This window comes from Cherax quadricarinatus, chromosome 17, assembly GCF_038502225.1.
Source record: "Cherax quadricarinatus isolate ZL_2023a chromosome 17, ASM3850222v1, whole genome shotgun sequence".
In the NCBI taxonomy this organism is placed as follows: Eukaryota; Metazoa; Arthropoda; class Malacostraca; order Decapoda; family Parastacidae; genus Cherax; species Cherax quadricarinatus.
Window position 1 is genome coordinate 27,156,854 of NC_091308.1, and position 22,546 is coordinate 27,179,399.

The 22,546-nt window shown below is 38.5% G+C and overlaps 1 protein-coding gene across 2 annotated transcripts in view; it reads left to right on the plus strand.

Annotated features, from left to right (window-relative positions):
• Nucleotides 1-491: 491 nt before the first annotated feature.
• Nucleotides 492-22,546, plus strand: part of ND-30 (NADH:ubiquinone oxidoreductase core subunit S3) — a 58,409-nt gene continuing 36,354 nt past the window's right edge. For both annotated transcript variants that reach the window (XM_053773693.2, XM_053773692.2), the window contains exons 1-6: nt 492-610; nt 2,352-2,399; nt 3,827-3,918; nt 5,144-5,299; nt 14,315-14,407; nt 15,762-15,914. In XM_053773693.2, the coding sequence (XP_053629668.2) occupies nt 553-610; nt 2,352-2,399; nt 3,827-3,918; nt 5,144-5,299; nt 14,315-14,407; nt 15,762-15,914 (600 nt within the window). In that variant the 5' untranslated portion in view covers nt 492-552. The remainder of the gene's footprint in view (nt 611-2,351; nt 2,400-3,826; nt 3,919-5,143; nt 5,300-14,314; nt 14,408-15,761; nt 15,915-22,546) is intronic.

Genomic DNA, 22,546 nt, shown 5'->3' on the forward strand with positions numbered 1-22,546 from the left:
ACAACACTAACGGCCTGGAGAAGTTCAGTTCCATAGTCAGGATATGGAACTGAACTTCTCCAGGCCGAGGGACTGACAACCTCAAATTCTACGACTTTAAGGGTGATGGACTGATTACATCGTCTTCTCTACTGTTCCTGCCTACTTTCTGTATTCGACTGAAGAAGCCTACTGTGTAGGCGAAACGTTTCGGAATAAAGTTGCCTAACTGTTGCAAATGTGTCTTACCTACCTACTCCCTCTTTGAAGGCATGTGACTGCCAATTCATCAATTTTATCAAGCATATGAATATCTAGTTAATTTTACAAAAGTCTACGGCTCTTTTGGAAAGCCGATCATTAGCCTTAGTCATATGTTTGTAGGCGTTTTCTTCACTCCTTAACATGATTATCCACTTTTTATATATGGGAATGCTTGTTTTAACTGTTTTGTCTTCACTAAGTTAGGTTTCTAGGTTAAATAAATCTAGAATTAATAATTTTTACGCTGGGAGATATGAGTACAGCTCCTGCCGGCGTAGCCTTAACAAGTCACAACAACAAGGAGGCAACATGGCGGCCGCTCTTACTCGAGCAGTTTACTCTGTAGTCAGAAATGTTCCAAGAGTGGGTAAGCTGCAAGTGATGTATATTAATTTGAATCTCATCATGCTTGACCCTCATCATACTTGGTGGTGGCTAAAGCTCTCGCTTCACACACGGAGGGCCCGGGTTCGATTCCCGGCGGGTGGAAACATTTCGACGTGTTTCCTTACACCTGCTGTCCTGTTACCTAGCAGCAAATAGGTACCTGGATGTTAGTCGACTGGTGTGGGTCGCATCCTGGGGGACAAGATTTAGGACACCAATGGAAATAAGACAGACAGTCCTCGGTGACGAACTGACTTTCATGGGTTATCCTGGGTGGCTCACCCTCCGAGGTTAAAAATCCGAAGAAAATCTTATCTCTTATCTTACTTTATCCTTTACTGGCCATGTAGTTGTAATTTTTCGGTTAATTTGACCAGTGATCAGTAGTTTTCTTTTCCCCATTTGTTGTTTTTTGATTATTCATTCCAAAATGTTGGTGATCTTTTCCACACACTTGTGACGTCGCAGCATTTCAGGGGCACCACGAGTAATAATAATAAATAATAATCTCTTTTTACATGTACAAATTATACAGTTCTAGCTGACATCAATGACATACTACTATATAGAAAACCGCTTGCTATGCAGAGCGTTTCAGTCAAATTAGATCAATTTTGTCCCCAGGATGTGACCTACACCAGCCAACTAACACTCGGGTACCTATTTTACTGATAGATTTACATGGACAGCAGGTGACTTAGGGAAACACATTCTAATGTTTCCAGCCGTACCTGGGATCGACCCCTGAACCTCTGTGTGAGCTGAGTGCGCTAGTGATTGAGCAACAGGACACCTGGATGCCAGGCTATGTTACGTACATCGGTTCATATGCAACCAGCAGTAACAGCCTGGTTGATCAGGCCCTGATCCACCGCGAGGCTTGGTCACGAACCAACCATGGAAACGTTGACCTCCAAAACCCTTTCCAGGTATACTCGGGTATACACACTGTGATACATGTAATGCGACCAGTGTGGGTTGCATCCTGGGAAAGAGGATTAAAAGGACCCCACTGGCAGTAAAATGACTATTGGGATATCCTGGGTTACTAACTCTCCAGATTAATAATCTCACAAAATAATTGTGTTTTTAGATTTGTTCAGTGCTCTGTGACCATACTGGTTTAGCACTTGTTCTTGGATATGGTATGGAGTCAATTTGACCTAATTGGGTTATCCTAGATAAAATTTTATGTAATATATTTTTTCATGTGCCCATAACATCTCTCTTAACCATTGTAAAAATATTTTGCTTTTCTGTAGCTAGTCTATTAATCATTATAATAATTGGAATAGATTATGTAGTAGTAATTATGTAGTAGTACTATCTGCTGAAAATTGTACTGAAAAAAAAAAGAAGTAATACTAGCATTGAAGCACATTTTGGGGTCCTATAGATTGGTAGAGCATTCAACTCACACATTGAGGTCCGTGGTTTGATCTCCAGTACAGGTGGAAACGTTAGGATGTGTTTCCTTAAGATACCTAATGTCCCTGTAAAATAGGTACCTGGTGTTAGCTAACTAGTGTAGGTAGCATCCTGGGTACAAAGTTGACCTAATTTGCCCAGTGCTCTGCATAACCAGGGACGTTCTATATAGTATATCATTGATGTCAGCTATGGTTTGTATACGTTTTATCATGTACTTGTAGAAATAAAGATTATCATCATTATTATTATTAATATAGTACACAACATTAATAAAGTACCTTTATTTACAGTTGTGCCACGTGTTGCAGAGATGAGACTGTGCAGCACCCAATTGCATCGTACGTATATCATAATTATGGCTCATATTTTGTAGTGGAAAGAAGGCGGGGTAGGGGTCGTCCTAGGAAAGGTTGGAGGGAGGGGGTAAAGGAGGTTTTGTTGGCAAAGGGCTTGGACTTCCAGCAAGTGTGCGTAAGCATGTTAGATAGGAGTGAGTGGAGATGGATGGCTTTTGGGGCCTGATCAGCTGTTGGAGTGTGAGCAGGGTAATATTTTGTGAGGGGATCCAGGGAAACTGGTTAGCCAGACTTGAGTCCTAGAAGTGGGAAGTACAGTGCCTGCACTTTAAGGAGGAGTTTGGAATATTGGCTGTGTGGAGTGACATCTAAACTGTTGTATCTGAGTGCCTCTGCAAAGACAATGATTATGTATGAATGATGGTGAAAGTGTTGAACAATAATGAAAGTTTTTTCTTTCTTTTTGGGTCTTTCTTTCTTTTTGGGTCACCGTGCCTCAGTGGGAAACAGCCGACGTGTTAAAAAAAAAAATGGATTTTTAAGTATGTATTGTATTAGATACTGTGGTAAACTGTTATGTAATATCAAGTAATACTTTTGAACATCACTGTCTGACACTTTGGTATGATGTATTGATTATACAGTACTTTTATAAATATACTAAATATACTTACTGTAGTAAATGGGCATTCTATGTACAAATGGTGAGGTCACTACAAAAGTGGCTTTTTCTTCTTTTTCAGGTATTGTACATGAGTTAAAGATTATGGGAAGTGTCCACTCATGGGTGGTGCCTTGATGCCTTAATCCATGGACTTATCCTCATTTTCCTTGGATTGAACCTAATTGCCTTCCCAGAAGCTGTAGAATCCCTATGGGATTTAGCACTTCGCACTGAGTGTTTTTCTTTTCAATTTTTGAATAGTAGTGTAGGCATGCCTCTGGCAAGACAGTGATGGAATGAGTGATAATGAAAATGACCTGTTTCAAGTCACCCTGCCTCGGTGAGAAGCAGCCAATGTGTTATTAAAAAAAATAGAATTGTCATAAGTTTACTTTTGACATCAGTGTCTTAAATTCTGCATGAAAAATGGATGATATTTTATTCCATTCAGGACCTTGTGAATATGAAATTGGGAGAAAAAAGAAACTGGTTCAGATCATTGAGAGGTGAAAAGACAGGCAAGATCAGGTCAAGTTTTACATCATCTGATGATAGAACATTTGGTAACTTGGAGAGGCAGTTGCCTACTGAAACTAATCCAGAGCTAATTTTTCTCAACATCCTTCTTTCCCAACCTCTTAGTTTAGGTCTTCCCTCTGCCCTCTGACCCAGTCCTCATACTGATGTTGACCTGATCAGTGTGTTTGAACTATTTCCCTAGTCTCCTTCTCATTGTATACCTGATATATCAACTATCGTAAGAGATGTAAAGAGTTCTTAAGTATTTTTCAATCATTTCTTGCAGCTACTATTCGACCTGAAAATGCTGTTCAAAGGCAGACTTTGAGTGAGTTTGGGCAATATGTAGCAGAGTGTCTACCAAAGTATGTACAGAAGGTAGGTCAGCATTTTTGTTTCCTTTTCAGGAAAGTGGGAAATTGTGTGGAAGCATTCACCAAATTTTCTTTCTTGTACAGGTATTGCCTCTCTAGTCAGTGCTTGACTTTATTAACAAAGCACAATATTACAACCACAGTGTAATCATGTGGGACTTTGAAAAAAAAAAAATTCATGTAAGAAGGGGGGGAACCTCTTACCCAAAAAGGTTGAGGATCAGTGCCAAATACGTACCTTTGAAGAGAGGAGTTTCGAGAGTTTCACTACTCTTGGAGCCCGGCCATGGGCATTCAGGACAGTGTATGTACAGTATATGGTAGAACCTCCCATATCCACTGATTTGGTATTTGCAGCTTCAGTTATCCATGGCCCAAAAATGACCCTTAATTTTGCTTAATAATGGCCCCAAAGTGCAAAAGTAGTGATGCTGGCAGTTCTTCAGAGCCTAAGAGAAGCTGTGAAATGGTTTCCCATAAGTGAAAAAGTGCTAATTCTAGACTTGTTTTGCATAATTTATCAATTAAACTTTATCATAGGTATGTATGTATGTACATGAAATGACATATAGGGTTCCTTACTGTCTATGGTTTCAGGTATCCACGGTAGGTCCAGCAATGTATCCCCATACCGTGGGCTGGATTTGAACCCGCGGTCAGAAAGTCTCAAAACTCCAGACCGTCGTGTTAGCGACGGTCTGGAGTTTTATTGGGCTTCAGAATAAGCTGAGGCTGGATAACAAGTCATAGCCTGTAACTTGTAAAAAAAAAATCCAGAGAATTCTACTTTAGAACTGTGTGAAACGTTCCTAATATAACTCAATTTAACTGATGTTTTAAGCTATCTTGTTGGTCTTAAGTATGTATATGGAGGTGTGACAAATTGGCAGTTGGGAAAGTTGAATAGTAGATAAAGTAAAATTAATGATGGCTGTTGTAGTACAAAAATAGGTTATATGATAAAAAAATAAAAAATAATTCTTGGTAAAATAAAAAAAGCATTACTTATAAGAATAATTGAAGAGTGTCTTCCAAGTATGTAACAGTTTTTCCTTCTCTAAAAATGCCTCAAAGGAGATGCTGTGATACCAGTCACACTTGATTGCCTCTTATATTCCCAGGCATTGTGCAATTCCTAGGGGTTTAGTACCTCTACATGAATCTAATAATGATTTAGTTATATTGTTGTGGTATTTGCAGTTCTTCACATTATTGTATTTATATCTCAGGTACAGATCACAGCAGGGAATGAACTGGAAGTGTTGATAGCTCCTGAAGGAGTGGTGCCTGTTATGTCATTCCTAAAAGATCATACTAATGCTCAATATACATCCTTGTCTGACCTGTGTGGAGTTGATGTTCCATCCAGGGCTTACCGCTTTGAGGTTAGTGAATATGCTTTATTTTGCTATATCTTATTTGGGAGACGGCCGACTTGTTAAAAAAAAAAAAATATGCCTCATAAAAAGATTAGTGTCATCAATCTTAACCATTTTTTTTTGTATAAAGCATGTGTTATCTAGAAAGAAAATAAGGTAACTTAGATAATAAATAAATAACGTTTATTTTTTAGTTGATGCCTTTATGGTTTGGTGCATTAGACTCTAACTTCCAAGGTACAGAATACGTAGTTCTAGAGATGTATCGTATGTGAAAATTTAGATATCCATGGATGGGGATGCATATGCAGATATCTGTTTACAGTAAAATGCAGATGTAAGAAATTACGTATGCAGATGTTCCATGGATGAGGATGCGGATATCCAGTACATCACTATATAATTCTAAAAACTGTTTGAAAATGTATTATGCACATTGAGTAGTTGGTGAATTGGAAAGGTAAAATATGGCTAGGTTCTAGGAAACACTACACACGTATAGAAGTAAGTTTTTTTCTTATAGAAAAAATTACATACTCATTCTTTACCACACATTTTAATAGCCTTACTTCTGAAGTCAAATATTTTGTAGAGCATGAGAGAATAGTTACTGGACTAGGGTGGAAAGTTGTGAATCACATGTAAATATTGCTTGGATCTCTCCAAATGTTAAATGCAAAGCCAGTGTTCTTTCTTCCTTATATTATTTTTTTTTTTTTTTTTTTTTTTTTAGCACACTGGCCGATTCCCACCAAGACAGGGTGGCCCGAAAAAGAAAAACTTTCACCATCATTCACTCCATCACTGTCTTGCCAGAAGGGTGCTTTACACTACAGTTTTTAAACTGCAACATTAAAACCCCTCCTTCAGAGTGCAGGCACTGTACTTCCCATCTCCAGGACTCAAGTCCGGCCTGCCAGTTTCCCTGAATCCCTTCATAAATGTTACACAAATAACCCGCACATAAAAGAGAGAAGCTTACGACGACGTTTCGATCCAACTTGGATCATTTACAAAGTCACACTAACCAGAAATGGAGCAGGACGGCTATATATAGGCAGGAAGAGGTGGTGGTAGTAGTAGTAGTACAAGAATGGTATATAATTCCGACAAGATGAAATTAAGACGCATGCGCAACACCCGGGCATCCCCATCGTAGACGTTTCGCCATCCAGCCAGCCACTGGATGGCGAATCGTCCACAACAAAGACACCCAGATGCCGCACATGTGTCTCAATTTCATCAGTAGTGGTAGTAGTAGAAGTAGTAGTGGTAGTGGTAGAAGTGGTGAATAAGGAGGACGAGCCAGTCCAAAACAAAGGAAGGGGAGCACTGTAAGAGAGCTAGGTGCCCACAGACGGAGAGCAAGCGCACAGAGGTGAGTGAAAGGGGAAGTGGTGAAATAAATGAAGAAGGAACAGAAACACGAGACAGAAGAGAGAAAGACAACCCAGAGGGGAAAAAAGGAAAGAGGAAAGGGGAAGAGGGAGAAGAAGAAAAAGAAAAGGAAAAATGAGGAGTCAGGTTAAGTCACGGGTGTTCTGAAGTTTGGAGCATTTTACAATGTAGTGGGAGAGGAAGGCATCTACAGAGATGAAGCCAGGACTAAGATTCATGCAAGGAAAGTTGTGTATTAGAGAGGATTCAACTAGACGGCGACTGTACGAGTTGGAAGTAGGGAAGACAGTTTTAGCAGAAGACCCGTGACTTAACCTGACTCCTCATTTTTCCTTTTCTTTTTCTTCTTCTCCCTCTTCCCCTTTCCTCTTTCCTTTTTTCCCCTCTGGGTTGTCTTTCTCTCTTCTGTCTCGTGTTTCTGTTCCTTCTTCATTTATTTCACCACTTCCCCTTTCACGCACCTCTGTGCGCTTGCTCTCCCTCTGTGGGCACCTAGCTCTCTTACAGTGCTCCCCTTCCTTTGTTTTGGACTGGCTCGTCCTCCTTATTCACCACTTCTACCACTACCACTACTACTACCTCTTCTACTTCTACTACTACCACTACTGATGAAATTGAGACACATGTGCGGCGTCTGGGTGTCTTTGTTGTGGACGTTTCGCCATCCAGTGGCTGGCTGGATGGCGAAACGTCTACGATGGGGATGCCCGGGTGTTGCGCATGTGACTTAATTTCATCTTGTCGGTATTATATACCATTCTTGTACTACTACTACAACCACCACCACCTCTTCCTGCCTATATATAGCCGTCCTGCTCCATTTCTGGTTAGTGTGACTTTGTAAATGATCCAAGTCGGATCGAAACGTCCTCGTAAGCTTCTCTCTTTTATGTGCGGGTTATTTGTGTATCGTTCCAGTCACGGTATTGTGCCTTTTTTTTGTTATTCATAAATGTTACTTTGCTCACACTCCAACAGCACGTCAAGTATTAAAAACCATTCGTCTCCATTCACTCCTATGTTCTTAATACGCCTGGGCATTCGGGCAGACTGATCCTAGTGCTTACAGACTACTTAAAACTAAACAGGTTAAAGAGTGGTAAATTTTAATTATTCATTATTTTATAGAGGAGGTGAATGTATTCAGATATTTAGGAGTGGACGTGTCAGCAGATGAGTCTCTGAAAGATGAGATGAATCATAGAATTGACGAGGGGAAAAAGTGAGTGGTGCACTTAAGAGTCTGTAGAGACAAAGAACTTTGTCCATGGAGGCAAAGAGGGGGAATGTATGAGAGTATAGTTATACCAACGCTTTTATATGGGTGCGAAGCATGGGTAGTGAATATCGCAACAAGGAGAAGACTGGAGGCAGTGGAGATGTTGTGTCTGAGTGCAATATGTGGTGTGAATATAATGCAGAGAATTCATAGTTTGGAAATTAGGAGGAGGTGCAGGATTACCAAGACTACTATCCAGAGGGCTGAGGAGTAGTTGTTGAGGTGGTTCAGACATGTAGAGAGGCTGGAACAAAATAGAATGACCTCAAGAGTGTATAAATCTGTAGTGGAGGGAGGACAGGGTAGAGGTTGGCCTAGGGAAAGTTGGAGGGAGGGGGTAAAGGAGGTTTTGTGTGTGAGGGGCTTGGACTTGCAGCAAGCGTGCTTGAGCATGTTAGATAGGAGCGAATGGAGGCAAATGGTTTTTAGGACTTGACTTGCTGTTGGAATGTGAGCAGGGTAATATTTATGAAAGGATTCAGGGAAACTGGCAAGCTGGACTTGAGTCCTGGAGATGGGAAGTACAGTGCCTGCACTCTGAAGGAGGGGTGTTAATGTTGCAGTTTTATAACTAGTGTAAGTGCACCTCTGGCAAGACAGTGATGGAGTGAATGATGATGAAAGTTTTTCTTTTTTGGGCCACCCTACTTTGGTGGGAAACTGCCGATGTGCTAATAAAAAAATAAAATATTTTATCTTATTACTACAGTGAAGTAGCCAAAAGGTTTTATAATTAATAAGATTTATAGTAGTGATGTAGCACAAAACAGATAACAGTATTACAGTTAGTACAATTTACGATGATACAACAGTACAGTTTTAAGTATTTTTTTTTTTTTAACAAGTTGGCCATCTCCCACCAAGGCAGGGTGACCCAAAAAGAAAGAAAATCCCCAAAAAGAAAATGCTTTCATCATCATTCAGCATTAATTGATTAAGTGGTTGTAAATTTTTTAGGATTTTTTGAACTGGTTAAATGATTTAGAATAGTGTTGGTATGGTTAATTTTAGGAGATGAGATGATTTTTTTTTTTTTCCTTCAACACGTCGGTCGTCTCCCACCGAGGCAGGGTGACCCAAAAAGAAAGAAAATACTTTCATCATCATTCAACACTTTCACCTCACAAATACATAATCACTGTCTTTGCAGAGGCGCTCAGATACGACAGTTCAGAAGTCCCTCCAAACTGCCAATATTCCAGACCCCTCCTTTAAGGTGTAGGCATTGTACGTACTTCCCATTTCCAGGACTCGAGTCCAGCTAACCAGTATAACCCTAAATTGATTTGCAGACGGGACCTTTTGTTGGTTTGGGCAGTGAATTCCAGATCTTAGGACCTTTTATGGACATTGCATTTTTGCATAGGGTGAGACGGACATGAGGGATGTTGAAGAGTGTTATGTGCCTTGTGCTATGCCTTTGTGTTTTGTTGTAGCTATCAAGGAGAAGTTTGAGAGTAGGGTTTATACTGGAGTTTAATGTTCTGTTTAATAGTAGGCACAATAATATGAGTATATAAAGAACAAAAAGGCACAATATCATGACTGGAACAATACACAAATAACCCACACATAGGAGAGAGGAGCTGATGACAACGTTTTGGTCCAAATTGGACAATTTACAAAGTCACACTGACAGAAAGGAGAAGAGGAGCCAATATATATAGGCAAGCTGGCAGGGACAGGACAAGAGAGAGGGATGAGTAGTAGTAGAGGTAAGGCAGGTAGTGGAAGTAGTAGTAATAGAGGTAAGACTGTCCAAGTCAGACCGAAACATCATTGTAAGCTCCTCTCTCCTATGTGCAGGTTATTTGTGTATATGAGTGTGTATTTTGTATAAGTAAGCTCAAGATCTTGAAGAGTGGTGGGGTGTGTTGACTGCCGCAGTAGTTGGCGATAATTCGCACAACAGCTTCTTGTTGGGCTATTTAAGGTTTAAGGTGATTGGCCGTATTCGATCCCCAAGTAAAAATACCATAGGTGAGGTAAGGGTAGATTAGTGATTGGTATAGTGTAAGTAGTGCCATTTGGGGTACATAGTACCATATTTTGGAAAGGATGGTTGCTAGTTTAGCAAAATATAGCAAGTCCTCACTTAATGAAATCAGTAGGTTCTTGGAAACTGTGACTGAGCAAAATGATGCATAATGAAACCACACCTCACCGTCCATCATCGGACCTCTTTAAAACTTCTAATTTTGTGTCTGATGTCATACTTTTTTATATGGCCATAGACATCAAGGGTGCATGGTGCACCTTTAGCACTCATTGCAACAGGGTTACATAAAGGAATAGATATTTGCAAAGTATAAATTGTAAGGAGCACCTCTTACCACCACACAGTTCAAAAACAAACACAACAACTATAGCAGGCTTACTGAGTTCTTTTGTACTGCATTGTTTATTGTCATGCATTTGTATGATTATCGTATACTTTACGAATTTTTATTTTTCTCATCGTTACAATGAAATGACGTTGAATGAAATGACATTATTCAAGGACCTGCTGTACAACCATTCTCAAAAATTTGTCAAGTTATGTGCTTCTAGGTCCCAAGAAACTAGGAACTGTGATAATTGCAAATTTAATTTTATGATATTGGTTCACTGTGTGTTTTAGATCATACCTCTTTAACCCTTAAACTGTTCAAACGTAGATCTACGTTTGCGCGTGTAGCGCTCTGACCTTGATTTTCTCCATAAAAAGGAATGTAAAAAGAAGTAGATCTATGTTCGGTGCGCTACGCAAGCGAACGTAGATCTACGTTTGGACAGTTTAAGGGTAAATATATTACTCTAATATGGTTACTATCGACAGCCATAAGAAGCATTTACCAAAACAAGAAAGATTTAGGTGTAGGAATGCCACTGAGAATAACATAGGCTTATTGAATTTATGGAAGTGTAAGGTGCTTCAAGACTTCAAGGAAACCTTTTAAATTCCTCTCAAACCAAGCAGATTATGCTGTTTGATTGCTGTTTCAGCAGACTCTCTTTGTCTTGTTACTCTTCTTTATCCTGATACTCGTCTCCAATATATTTTTCTTTAGTCTGCCTCATGGGGTTCTCATTGAACCCTTTTGCTGACTGTGCCATAGTACTATGCCATGAATTCAGATCATTCAGATAAGCTGTGAGTGGTAAATTTGGCCTAGATATGAGAGAATGGGTCTATATGATAATTGTACTCCATATATGTGAACAGTATTTAGATAAAGATAGGGAAGTTTTTATTGCATTTATGGATTTAGAAAAGGCATATGATAGAGTGGATAGAGGAGCAATGTGGCAGATGTTGCAAGTATATGGAATAGGTGGTAAGTTATTAAATGCTGTAAAGAGTTTTTATGAGGATAGTGAGGCTCAGGTTAGGGTGTGTAGAAGAGAGGGAGACTACTTCCCGGTAAAAGTAGGTCTTAGACAGGGATGTGTAATGTCACCATGGTTGTTTAATATATTTATAGATGGGGTTGTAAAGGAAGTAAATGCTAGGGTGTTTGGGAGAGGGGTGGGATTAAATTATGGGGAATCAAATTCAAAATGGGAATTGACACAGTTACTTTTTGCTGATGATACTGTGCTTATGGGAGATTCTAAAGAAAAATTGCAAAGGTTAGTGGATGAGTTTGGGAATGTGTGTAAAGGTAGAAAGTTGAAAGTGAACGTAGAAAAGAGTAAGGTGATGAGGGTGTCAAATGATTTAGATAAAGAAAAATTGGATATCAAATTGGGGAGGAGGAGTATGGAAGAAGTGAATGTTTTCAGATACTTGGGAGTTGACGTGTCGGCGGATGGATTTATGAAGGATGAGGTTAATCATAGAATTGATGAGGGAAAAAAGGTGAGTGGTGCGTTGAGATATATGTGGAGTCAAAAAACGTTATCTATGGAGGCAAAGAAGGGAATGTATGAAAGTATAGTAGTACCAACACTCTTATATGGGTGTGAAGCTTGGGTGGTAAATGCAGCAGCGAGGAGACGGTTGGAGGCAGTGGAGATGTCCTGTTTAAGGGCAATGTGTGGTGTAAATATTATGCAGAAAATTCGGAGTGTGGAAATTAGGAGAAGGTGTGGAGTTAATAAAAGTATTAGTCAGAGGGCAGAAGAGGGGTTGTTGAGGTGGTTTGGTCATTTAGAGAGAATGGATCAAAGTAGAATGACATGGAAAGCATATAAATCTATAGGGGAAGGAAGGCGAGGTAGGGGTCGTCCTCGAAAGGGTTGGAGAGAGGGGGTAAAGGAAGTTTTGTGGGTAAGGGGCTTGGACTTCCAGCAAGCGTGCGTGAGCGTGTTAGCTAGGAGTGAATGGAGACGAATGGTACTTGGGACCTGACGATCTGTTGGAGTGTGAGCAGGGTAATATTTAGTGAAGGGATTCAGGGAAACCGGTTATTTTCATATAGTCGGACTTGAGTCCTGGAAATGGGAAGTACAATGCCTGCACTTTAAAGGAGGGGTTTGGGATATTGGCAGTTTGGAGGGATATGTTGTGTATCTTTATATGTGTATGCTTCTAGACTGTTGTATTCTGAGCACCTCTGCAAAAACAGTGATAATGTGCGAGTGTGGTGAAAGTGTTGAATGATGATGAAAGTATTTTCTTTTTGGGGATTTTCTTTCTTTTTTTGGGTCACCCTGCCTTGGTGGGAGACGGCCGACTTGTTGAAAAAAAAAAAAAAAAAAATCCTGCAGCACACAGTGAATAATGAGGAAAAACTGGGACCATGTTTTTGGTTTAAAACAATGATTTTGTGGTATATTTTTGTATGTGTTTTTATGGTTTTATTCTCGGTTTCTTGGTCTCATTTGATAGAATGGAAGATATATTACAGAAATAGCGATGATTTTCATTGGTTTTAAGACTGAAAATAGCTTGAAATTGAGCTCAAATTAACAGACATATTTGATTTTTGCCTATGTTCAAGAATAAACAAATCACGTCACACATCCAATACACATCAAGTGGTGGGTCTAATATGCATTCACAAATGTGCAATTATTATTTATACAATTATTACAATATGCATGACAGTAAATCTTCTATTTTTTGTGTAATTCAAAATTCTGTGTGAATAAAAAATCAAAATGGAATTCATGTGTAATGCCTGGGAATGTAACTAATGAACAGATGAAATGTTATTTTAGTGCCAGGAATGCCTGTATTATTTATTCTAAGCCCTATTTTGAAATTGGAATATTTTGAAAATTTGTGTAATATTGGCTAATTTACCAATTTCTGATCATTTTATTGGGTAGTTGAAATAGTTTATTGGGCGATTTCTTGTGCTCATTTGATAAAATGAAAGACATACTAGTGAAATAGCTAAGAATTTGGTCGACTGGAGCAATGTAATTTGCCTTAAATAGGACTCAGTGGGCAAAATTGCCAATGCATAAATATCAGTGACACAGGAAAATTTGCAAAAATGTAATTCTGTCAATTTTCCATAAACTTTTGTACTTTTTTGTTTTATTAGCTTCAGAAAAGGATTATCTACCATTTCACAAGAAAATTCTTGGACATTATGGACAAGTTTCAGATTGGGGATATGGACAGTGAAAGGGTTTCATAGTCTTGAAACCCTCGCCATCCACATGCCTTATCAATTTCATAACATCTTTCACCTTTGTGTGGGGAAAATCTTGAAAATTATTGATAATGAATATTAGAATGGGTCGTTGTATGCCATGACTGCGTTGTATTTCAGAGATATCCTTCAATGCCTAGAGAAGTTTCCTTAGCATACTGGTGCAGTAGTACTTGAAGGTCTTGTTACAAACTTTTTGGTCTAGTGGTTGCATGAAAAAAGTTATATGGGTTGGTATAAACATTTTACAAGACTGTAACCTGCAGCATTGTGGCAGAATGACTAGAAAGACTAGTCTTGTTCTTGAATTATCAAGAACAAAACAGTCCTTGAATGCAAGTTTTTTTTCCCCTCCAGATGTACCCTTAACAGTGACACACAGGTCTATGCAAACCATTTTGTGAACAGGCCACTATTAGTTTCATTATTAGTTTATCGGTGTTTTATTTTTACTGCCACATAATGGGTTGAATGAATTTATGCTTACCTTCTAAGGTACATTTTTTTCTGAGCAGCAGACCAGCATAAATGTATATTAAAATCTCATAATGCATTAGCACATAGTAGCAAAGTGGCCCTGAACCAAGATGCCTTGCTGTTGAAACTGGGGGTTTGGTCTAAATCGTGTTTTTTTTTTTATGCTTGTTATACAAGTCTTGCTTTTCACGATAGTGTATCTGTGCTGTGAATACAACATAATTGATACTGTAGTAATAAATAATTTATTGGTTCAATTTTATATGAAATTTTTTTCAGGTAGTGTATAATCTTCTCTCAATGCGTTACAGTAGCAGGATCCGCGTGAAGACTTATACAGACGAGTTGACGCCACTTGAGAGCATTTATGATGTAAGCAGTAAGAAAGTTTTAAGTCTCCCATTTGTGCATGAATTGCGAGTAATTAAATGGTTATACAGTATCCTTTTCTTTTTAGTAATTACAGATAGTCATAACTTTTTATTATTTCTTGTAAAATTAAAATGTTTTGCTTTACCCTATTAGACTTAGGATGGAACACTTTTGTTGTGCTGTGCCTTTTTGTGTTGTAAGTTCCCAAAATAAATTTACCCAGCACACTGTAAGAATGACTAACGATTCTGGATTTAATGGAGATTATCTGTTGTTTTCTGAATGTTGTCCAGTCACCGATTTTGTCTGCTAAATATGAAATCTGTTGATTTAGGGTCTTGTTAAATTGAGGTTTTACTGTATGCAATGTAAATAACTAAGTCAAATGGTAATGGTGGAAGACTTTTGTCAAAGAGTTTTCCAGATTTGTATGTACTCAATGCAGTACTGTGCTGCTTTGGGTTGGGCTGTGAATGACCCGCTTAGGGTTAGTTCTTTCCACGACTATATTATAAAAGAAGGAATTTATAAATGAATAAAGAGAGAGCAAAAAGAAGCCAATAAAGGATTGGCTGTCGGATTAGAGATGAATTGAATAATATTTTAAGTATTCGGGAGGAGATGTGGTGGGCAATGGAAGTATGATTGATGAGATGAATAATAGAAAAGACAAGGGGGAAGCAAAGGGAGATAGTGTTGAGACTTTTATAGGAAGAAACATTTTCCCAGTAAATGCAGAATAGAGAATGCATCTGTGCATAATGGTGTCAACAATTATGTATGGGTGAACCATAGCCTTTGAATGTTGCAGTTAGGAGGAAGTGGAAATATTATATTTGAGATCAGTGTGCTGTGACTGTTATGCTGAGAACAAGCAGTGAAGAAATTAGATGGTGTGGTAGCTTGAAAAGTATAGTTCAGAAAGGAGGTTGTTGAAATAGTTTGTCATTTAGAGGGGGTTTAAATCTGGGCTGGAGTGAAGGGGGTGTAAGGGGAATGCCTCAGGAAGGGCTGGAAGTAAGATGTGATGGCTGTTTTCTAAATAGCCAGACTTGTTCTGGAGGTGGGAAGTACAGTGCTTTCACTCTGAAGGATTGGTGGGGTTGTTGCAGTTCATAATATATGTTGATTTGTAGTGTTTCTGCTTCTGTTAAGACAGGTATTAAGTAAGTAATGGGAAATGTGTTTCCTTTGTTGGGCCCCTCTACCTTGGGAAACACCAGATTTAAAAAAAAAAAATCCTCTGCTAGGCTTTTCCCCTCTTTCAAAGCCAGCACATTCCTACCTCATGAAAGGAAAATGCAGGTGATGGTGGTGATATTTATTATTTAGTCTGAAGTTTCTCTCTCAATAGGTCCACAAGGCAGCCAACTGGTATGAACGGGAAGTGTGGGACATGTATGGAGTATTCTTCTCCAACCACCCAGACCTTCGCAGAATTCTTACAGACTATGGCTTTGAGGGCCATCCCTTAAGGAAAGATTTTCCACTGTCTGGTTATGTAGAGGTAAGTGCTCTTTGTTCTCAGGATAAAAGCCCTTGAAGGGTTTTCTTTTGTAACTTTTAACTTGTTTATAAATATTCATAGAGGTTTATTGCCTTTAGAAGCTCAAGGCTTTTTAAGTTGTAATTAAAACATCTACTTAAGAACTCCACATGTTGGTTTGCCTCTATAACCTATCACATTAGTAAAACAGTAGCAACATGCTGAGAAAAACAAATTAAAATTGGGATTGCTTCAACAAGAGCACAAAAAAATGGAAATTATGAGAAAAAAAAACAAGGCAGAAGGGCACAAGTAAGGAGAGTGAAGCTGCAGTAAGGAGAGAGAGTAGTGAGGCTGCCATGGGAGAGGTGATTCTTTCATATGAAGGGGATGTTGTCAAGGGATAATGTTGCTATAGTAAGGAGAGTAATGTTTCTCTAGGAAAAGTGATGCTGTGCATTGCTGTATGCAACTATACAATCACATACAGTGGAACCTCTACTTGCGAGTTTAATCTGTTCCATGACCTTGCTCACAATTGGATTTGCTCGTTTGCAGAGTCAATTTTTCTCATTTAAATTAAATTGAAATACAATTAATCTGTTTCAGTGGAATTCTGTACTTCAATAATTTTGCAAATATCAACTTTATGGCTTATTTATCTATCTCACTTGATCTAATATGACATAATAAATAATATAAATAACATAGAAACCTGATATATCCTCTAAAATGAATAATATATGTAATTCATGTAGTGGTATGGGTGGTGTCTGCGGTGGACGACAGTTTGTCTGGAGACCGGACAAAATACTTCTTGAATAATTTCGCTAATATCATCTATACGGCTTATTTATCTATCACAGTTCATCTAATATGAAATAATAAATAATATAAATAACATAGAAACCTGATATATACTCTAGAATGAATAAAATGTCATTATGTAACAGGTGGAGGTGGCCACAACCACTCCCTCTTTGTTGTGGTAAACTCTGGCATCTAGTGACGGCCTTTTGAAGCCGTCTATTATTATAATTATTATTATGTAGTACATTATTATTATATCTTTCTTTCAACACACCAGCCGTATCCCACCGAGGCGGGGTGGCCCAAAAGGAAAAACAAAAGTTTCTCCTTTTACATTTAGTAATATATACAGGAGAAGAGGTTACTAGCCCCTTGCTCCCGGCATTTTAGTCGCCTCTTACGACATGCATGGTTTACGGAGGAAGAATTCTGTTCCACTTCCCCATGGAGAAAAGAGGAAATAAACAAGAACTAGAAAGAAAATAGAAGAAAACCCAGAGGGGTATGTATGTATATATATGCTTGTACATGTATGTGTAATGTGACCTAAGTATAAGTAGAAGTAGCAAGACGTACCTGAAACCTTGCATGTTCATGAAACAGAAAAATGGACACCAGCAATCCTTTCTTTCTTTCAACACACTAGCTGTATCCCACCAAGGTGGGGTGGCCCAAAAGGAAAAACGAAAGTTTCTCCTTTTACATTTAGTAATATATACAGGAGAAGGGGTTACTAGCCCCTTGCTCCCGGCATTTTAGTCGCCTCTTACAACACGCATGGCTTATGGAGGAAGAATTCTGTTCCACTTCCCCATGGAGGTAAGAGGAAATGAACAGGAACTAGAAAGAAAATAGAAGAAAACCCAAAGGGGTGTGTATATATATGCTTGTACATGTATGTGTAGTGTGACCTAAGTGTAAGTAGTAGTAGCAAGACGTACCTGAAATCTTGCATGAGTATGAGACAGAATAAAAAGACACCAGCAATCCTACCATCGTGTAAAACAATTACAGGCTTCCGTTTTACACTCGCTTGGCAGGACGGTAGTACCTCCCTGGGCGGTTGCTGTCTACCAGCCTACTACCTAGATTTATTATTATATGTATTATACAGTGGAGCCTCTACTTGCGAGTTTAATCCGTTCCATGACCTTGCTCGCAACTGGATTTGCTCGTTTGCAGAGTCAATTTTCCTCATTTAAATTAATTGAAATGCAATTAATCCGTTCCCAGCTCTCAGGAGGCTGACAGGATACTTCAGTATTTTACTAATATCATCTATACGGCTTATTTATCTATCACAGTTCATCTAATATGACATAATAAACAATATTAATAACAAAGTTGGTAGAATTACCGACAATATGTAAAGTAAAAGGACACAAGTGCAACTAATGTGACATTTATTGTGGCAACGTTTCGCTCTCCAGGAGCTTTATCAAGCTTGATAAAGCTCCTGGAGAGCGAAACGTTGCCACAATAAATGTCACATTAGTTGCACTTGTGTCCTTTTACTTTAAATATTAATAACATAGAAACATGATATATACACTAGAATGAATGAAATATTACATATGTGAGTAGTGTTAGTGGAGGCGGAGGCACAGTGGCCATTGTTGTTGTGTATTATAGGGCCACCACGGTGGCCATTCCTCCTCCTGACATACCATCCCACACTTTTATTATATCAGAAAATGGAATGTGTGAGGCAAACTCCTTTAGATTACTACGTACATAGTTTCATAAGAAAATAATAATAATAATAATAAATAGAGTTAAATAGAGTTAGAGCTAAAGAAGGAGTAGCAATAATGTTGAAGGATAAGCTATGGCAGGAAAAGAGGGACTATAAAAGTATTAATTCAAGGATTATGTGGAGTAAAATAAAGATTGGATGTGAAAAGTGGGTTATAATAAGCGTGTATGCACCTGGAGAAGAGAGAAGTGTAGAGGAGAGAGAGAGAGATTTTGGGAAATGTTGAGTGAATGCGTGGGGAGTTTTGAATCAAGTGTGAGAGTAATGGTGGTTGGGGATTTCAATGCTAAAGTGGGTAAAAATGTTATGGAGGGAGTAGTAGGTAAATTTGGGGTGCCAGGGGTAAATGTAAATGGGGAGCCTTTAATTGAGCTATGTGTAGAAAGAGATTTGGTAATAAGTAATACATATTTTATGAAAAAGAGGATAAATAAATATACAAGGTATGATGTAGCACGTAATGAAAGTAGTTTATTAGATTATGTATTGGTGGATGAAAGGTTGATGGGTAGGCTCCAGGATGTACATGTTTATAGAGGGGCAACTGATATATCGGATCATTATTTAGTTGTAGCTACAGTTAAAGTAAGAGGTAGATGGGAAAAGAGGAAGGTGGCAACAACAAGTAAGAGGGAGGTGAAAGTGTATAAACTAAGGGAGGAGGAAGTTCGGGTGAGATATAAGCGACTATTGGCAGAAAGGTGGGCTAGTGCAAAGATGAGTAGTGGGGGGGTTGAAGAGGGTTGGAATAGTTTTAAAAATGCAGTATTAGAATGTGGGGCAGAAGTTTGTGGTTATAGGAGGGTGGGGGCAGGAGGAAAGAATAGTGATTGGTGGAATGATGAAGTAAAGGGTGTGATAAAAGAGAAAAAGGTAGCTTATGAGAGGTTTTTACAAAGCAGAAGTGTTATAAGAAGAGCAGAGTATATGGAGAGTAAAAGAAAGGTAAAGAGAGTGGTGAGAGAGTGCAAAAGGAGAGCAGATGATAGAGTGGGAGAGGCACTGTCAAGAAATTTTAATGAAAATAAGAAAAAAATTTTGGAGTGAGTTAACCCTTTCAGGGTCCGTCCCGTAGATCTACGGCTTTACGTTCAGGGTCCAAACCGTAGATCTACGCCATGAGCTCAGCTCACTCTGATAAACTGTGAGTGGTACATTTGGGCCTAGATATGAGAGAATACATCTATGTGGTATGTGTGCACCACATAAAACAGATCCTGCAGCACACTGTGCATAATGAGAGAAAAAAAATGAAATCATGATTTTTCGATTAAAACAGCAACTTTGCAGTGTTTTTTCGTATGTTTTTTATAGTTGTATTTGCGATTTCTTGGTCTCATTTGATAGAATAGAAGACATATTACAGAAATAGAGATGATTTTGATTGGTTTTAGCATTGGAAATGGCTTGAAACTGAGCTCAAAGTAGCGGAAATGTTAAATTTTTGCCGATATTCAGGAGTAAACAAACGACCTCACATGTCTAATACACATCAGCTGGTGGGTCTAATATACATTCACAAATATGGTGATGATATTTATACAATTATTACAGTATTGCATAACAGTAAATCTTCTATTTTTTGGTGTGAATAAAAATTGATTATGTGAATAAAAAATCAAAATGGAATTTATTTGTAAAGCCTCAAAACATAACTAATGAACAGAGGAAATGTTAGTTTAGTGCCAGGAATGCCTACATTGTTCATTCTGGACCCTATTTTGAAATTGGAATATTTTGAATTTTGTGTTAAATTGGCCAAATTAACAATTTCCGATCACTTTATTTTGTAGTTGAAACAGTTGACTTGGCGATTTCTTGTGCTCAATCGATAGAATAGAAGTAATACTAGTGAAATAGCTAAGAATTTGGTTGATTGGAATAATGTAATTGGCGTAAAATGGGAGTCAAAGTCGGCAAAATCGCCGATTCGTAAATATCGCTGACACATCAAAATTCGCGAGAGCATAATTTCGTCAATTTTCCACCAATTTTCGTACTTTTTGTTTTATTACCTTCACAAAAAGATTCTCTATGATTTCATAAGAAAAAATAACAAATTTTTTTTTTGAAATATCTTGGACACTGGTGCGTGACTCCAGATTTGGGCCTTGGACCCTGAAAGGGTTAAACAAGTTAAGAAAGCCTAGGGAAAGTATGGATTTGTCAGTTAAAAACAGAGTAGGGGAGTTAGTAGATGGGGAGATGGAGGTATTAGGTAGATGGCGAGAATATTTTGAGGAACTTTTAAATGTTAAGGAAGAAACAGAGGCAGTAATTTCATGCACTGGTCAGGGAGGTATACCATCTTTTAGGAGTGAAGAAGAGCAGAATGTAAGTGTGGGGGAGGTACGTGAGGCATTACGTAAAATGAAAGGGGGTAAAGCAGCTGGAACTGATGGGATCATGACAGAAATGTTAAAAGCAGGGGGGGATATAGTGTTGGAGTGGTTGGTACTTTTGTTTAATAAATGTATGAAAGAGGGGAAGGTACCTAGGGATTGGCAGAGAGCATGTATAGTCCCTTTATATAAAGGGAAAGGGGACAAAAGAGACTGTAAAAATTATAGAGGAATAAGCTTACTGAGTATACCAGGAAAAGTGTACAGTAGGGTTATAATTGAAAGAATTAGAGGTAAGACAGAATGTAGGATTGCGGATGAGCAAGGAGGTTTCAGAGTGGGTAGGGGATGTGTAGATCAAGTGTTTACATTGAAGCATATATGTGAACAGTATTTAGATAAAGGTAGGGAAGTTTTTATTGCATTTATGGATTTAGAAAAGGCATATGATAGAGTGGATAGAGGAGCAGTGTGGCAGATGTTGCAAGTATATGGAATAGGTGGTAAGTTATTAAATGCTCTAAAGAGTTTTTATGAGGATAGTGAGGCTCAGGTTAGGGTGTGTAGAAGAGAGGGAGACTACTTCCTGGTAAAAGTAGGTCTTAGACAGGGATGTGTAATGTCACCATGGTTGTTTAATATATTTATAGATGGGGTTGTAAAGGAAGTAAATGCTAGGGTGTTCGGGAGAGGGGTGGGATTAAATTTTGGGGAATCAAATTCAAAATGGGAATTGACACAGTTACTTTTTGCTGATGACACTGTGCATATGAGAAGTTTTTACAAAGTAGAAGTGATGCAAGGAGGGAAGAGTATATGGAGAAAAAGAGAGAGGTTAAGAGAGTGGTGAAGCAATGTAAAAAGAGAGCAAATGAGAGAGTGGGTGAGATGTTATCAACAAATTTTGTTGAAAATAAGAAAAAGTTTTGGAGTGAGATTAACAAGTTAAGAAAGCCTAGAGAACAAATGGATTTGCCAGTTAAAAATAGGAGAGGAGAGTTATTAAATGGAGAGTTAGAGGTATTGGGAAGATGGGGGGAATATTTTGAGGAATTGTTAAATGTTGATGAAGATAGGGAAGCTGTGATTTCGTGTATAGGACAAGGAGGAATAACATCTTGTAGGAGTGAGGAAGAGCCAGTTGTGAGTGTGGGGGAAGTTCGTGAGGCAGTAGGTAAAATGAAAGGGGGTAAGGCAGCCGGGATTGATGGGATAAAGATAGAAATGTTAAAAGCAGGTGGGGATATAGTTTTGGAGTGGTTGGTGCAATTATTTAATAAATGTATGGAAGAGGGTAAGGTACCTAGGGATTGGCAGAGAGCATGCATAGTTCCTTTGTATAAAGGCAAAGGGGATAAAAGAGAGTGCAAAAATTATAGGGGGATAAGTCTGCTGAGTATACCTGGTAAAGTGTATGGTAGAGTTATTATTGAAAGAATTAAGAGTAAGACGGAGAATAGGATAGCAGATGAACAAGGAGGCTTTAGGAAAGGTAGGGGGTGTGTGGACCAGGTGTTTACAGTGAAACATATAAGTGAACAGTATTTAGATAAGGCTAAAGAGGTCTTTGTGGCATTTATGGATTTGGAAAAGGCGTATGACAGGGTGGATAGGGGGGCAATGTGGCAGATGTTGCAAGTGTATGGTGTAGGAGGTAGGTTACTGAAAGCAGTGAAGAGTTTTTACGAGGATAGTGAGGCTCAAGTTAGAGTATGTAGGAAAGAGGGAAATTATTTCCCAGTAAA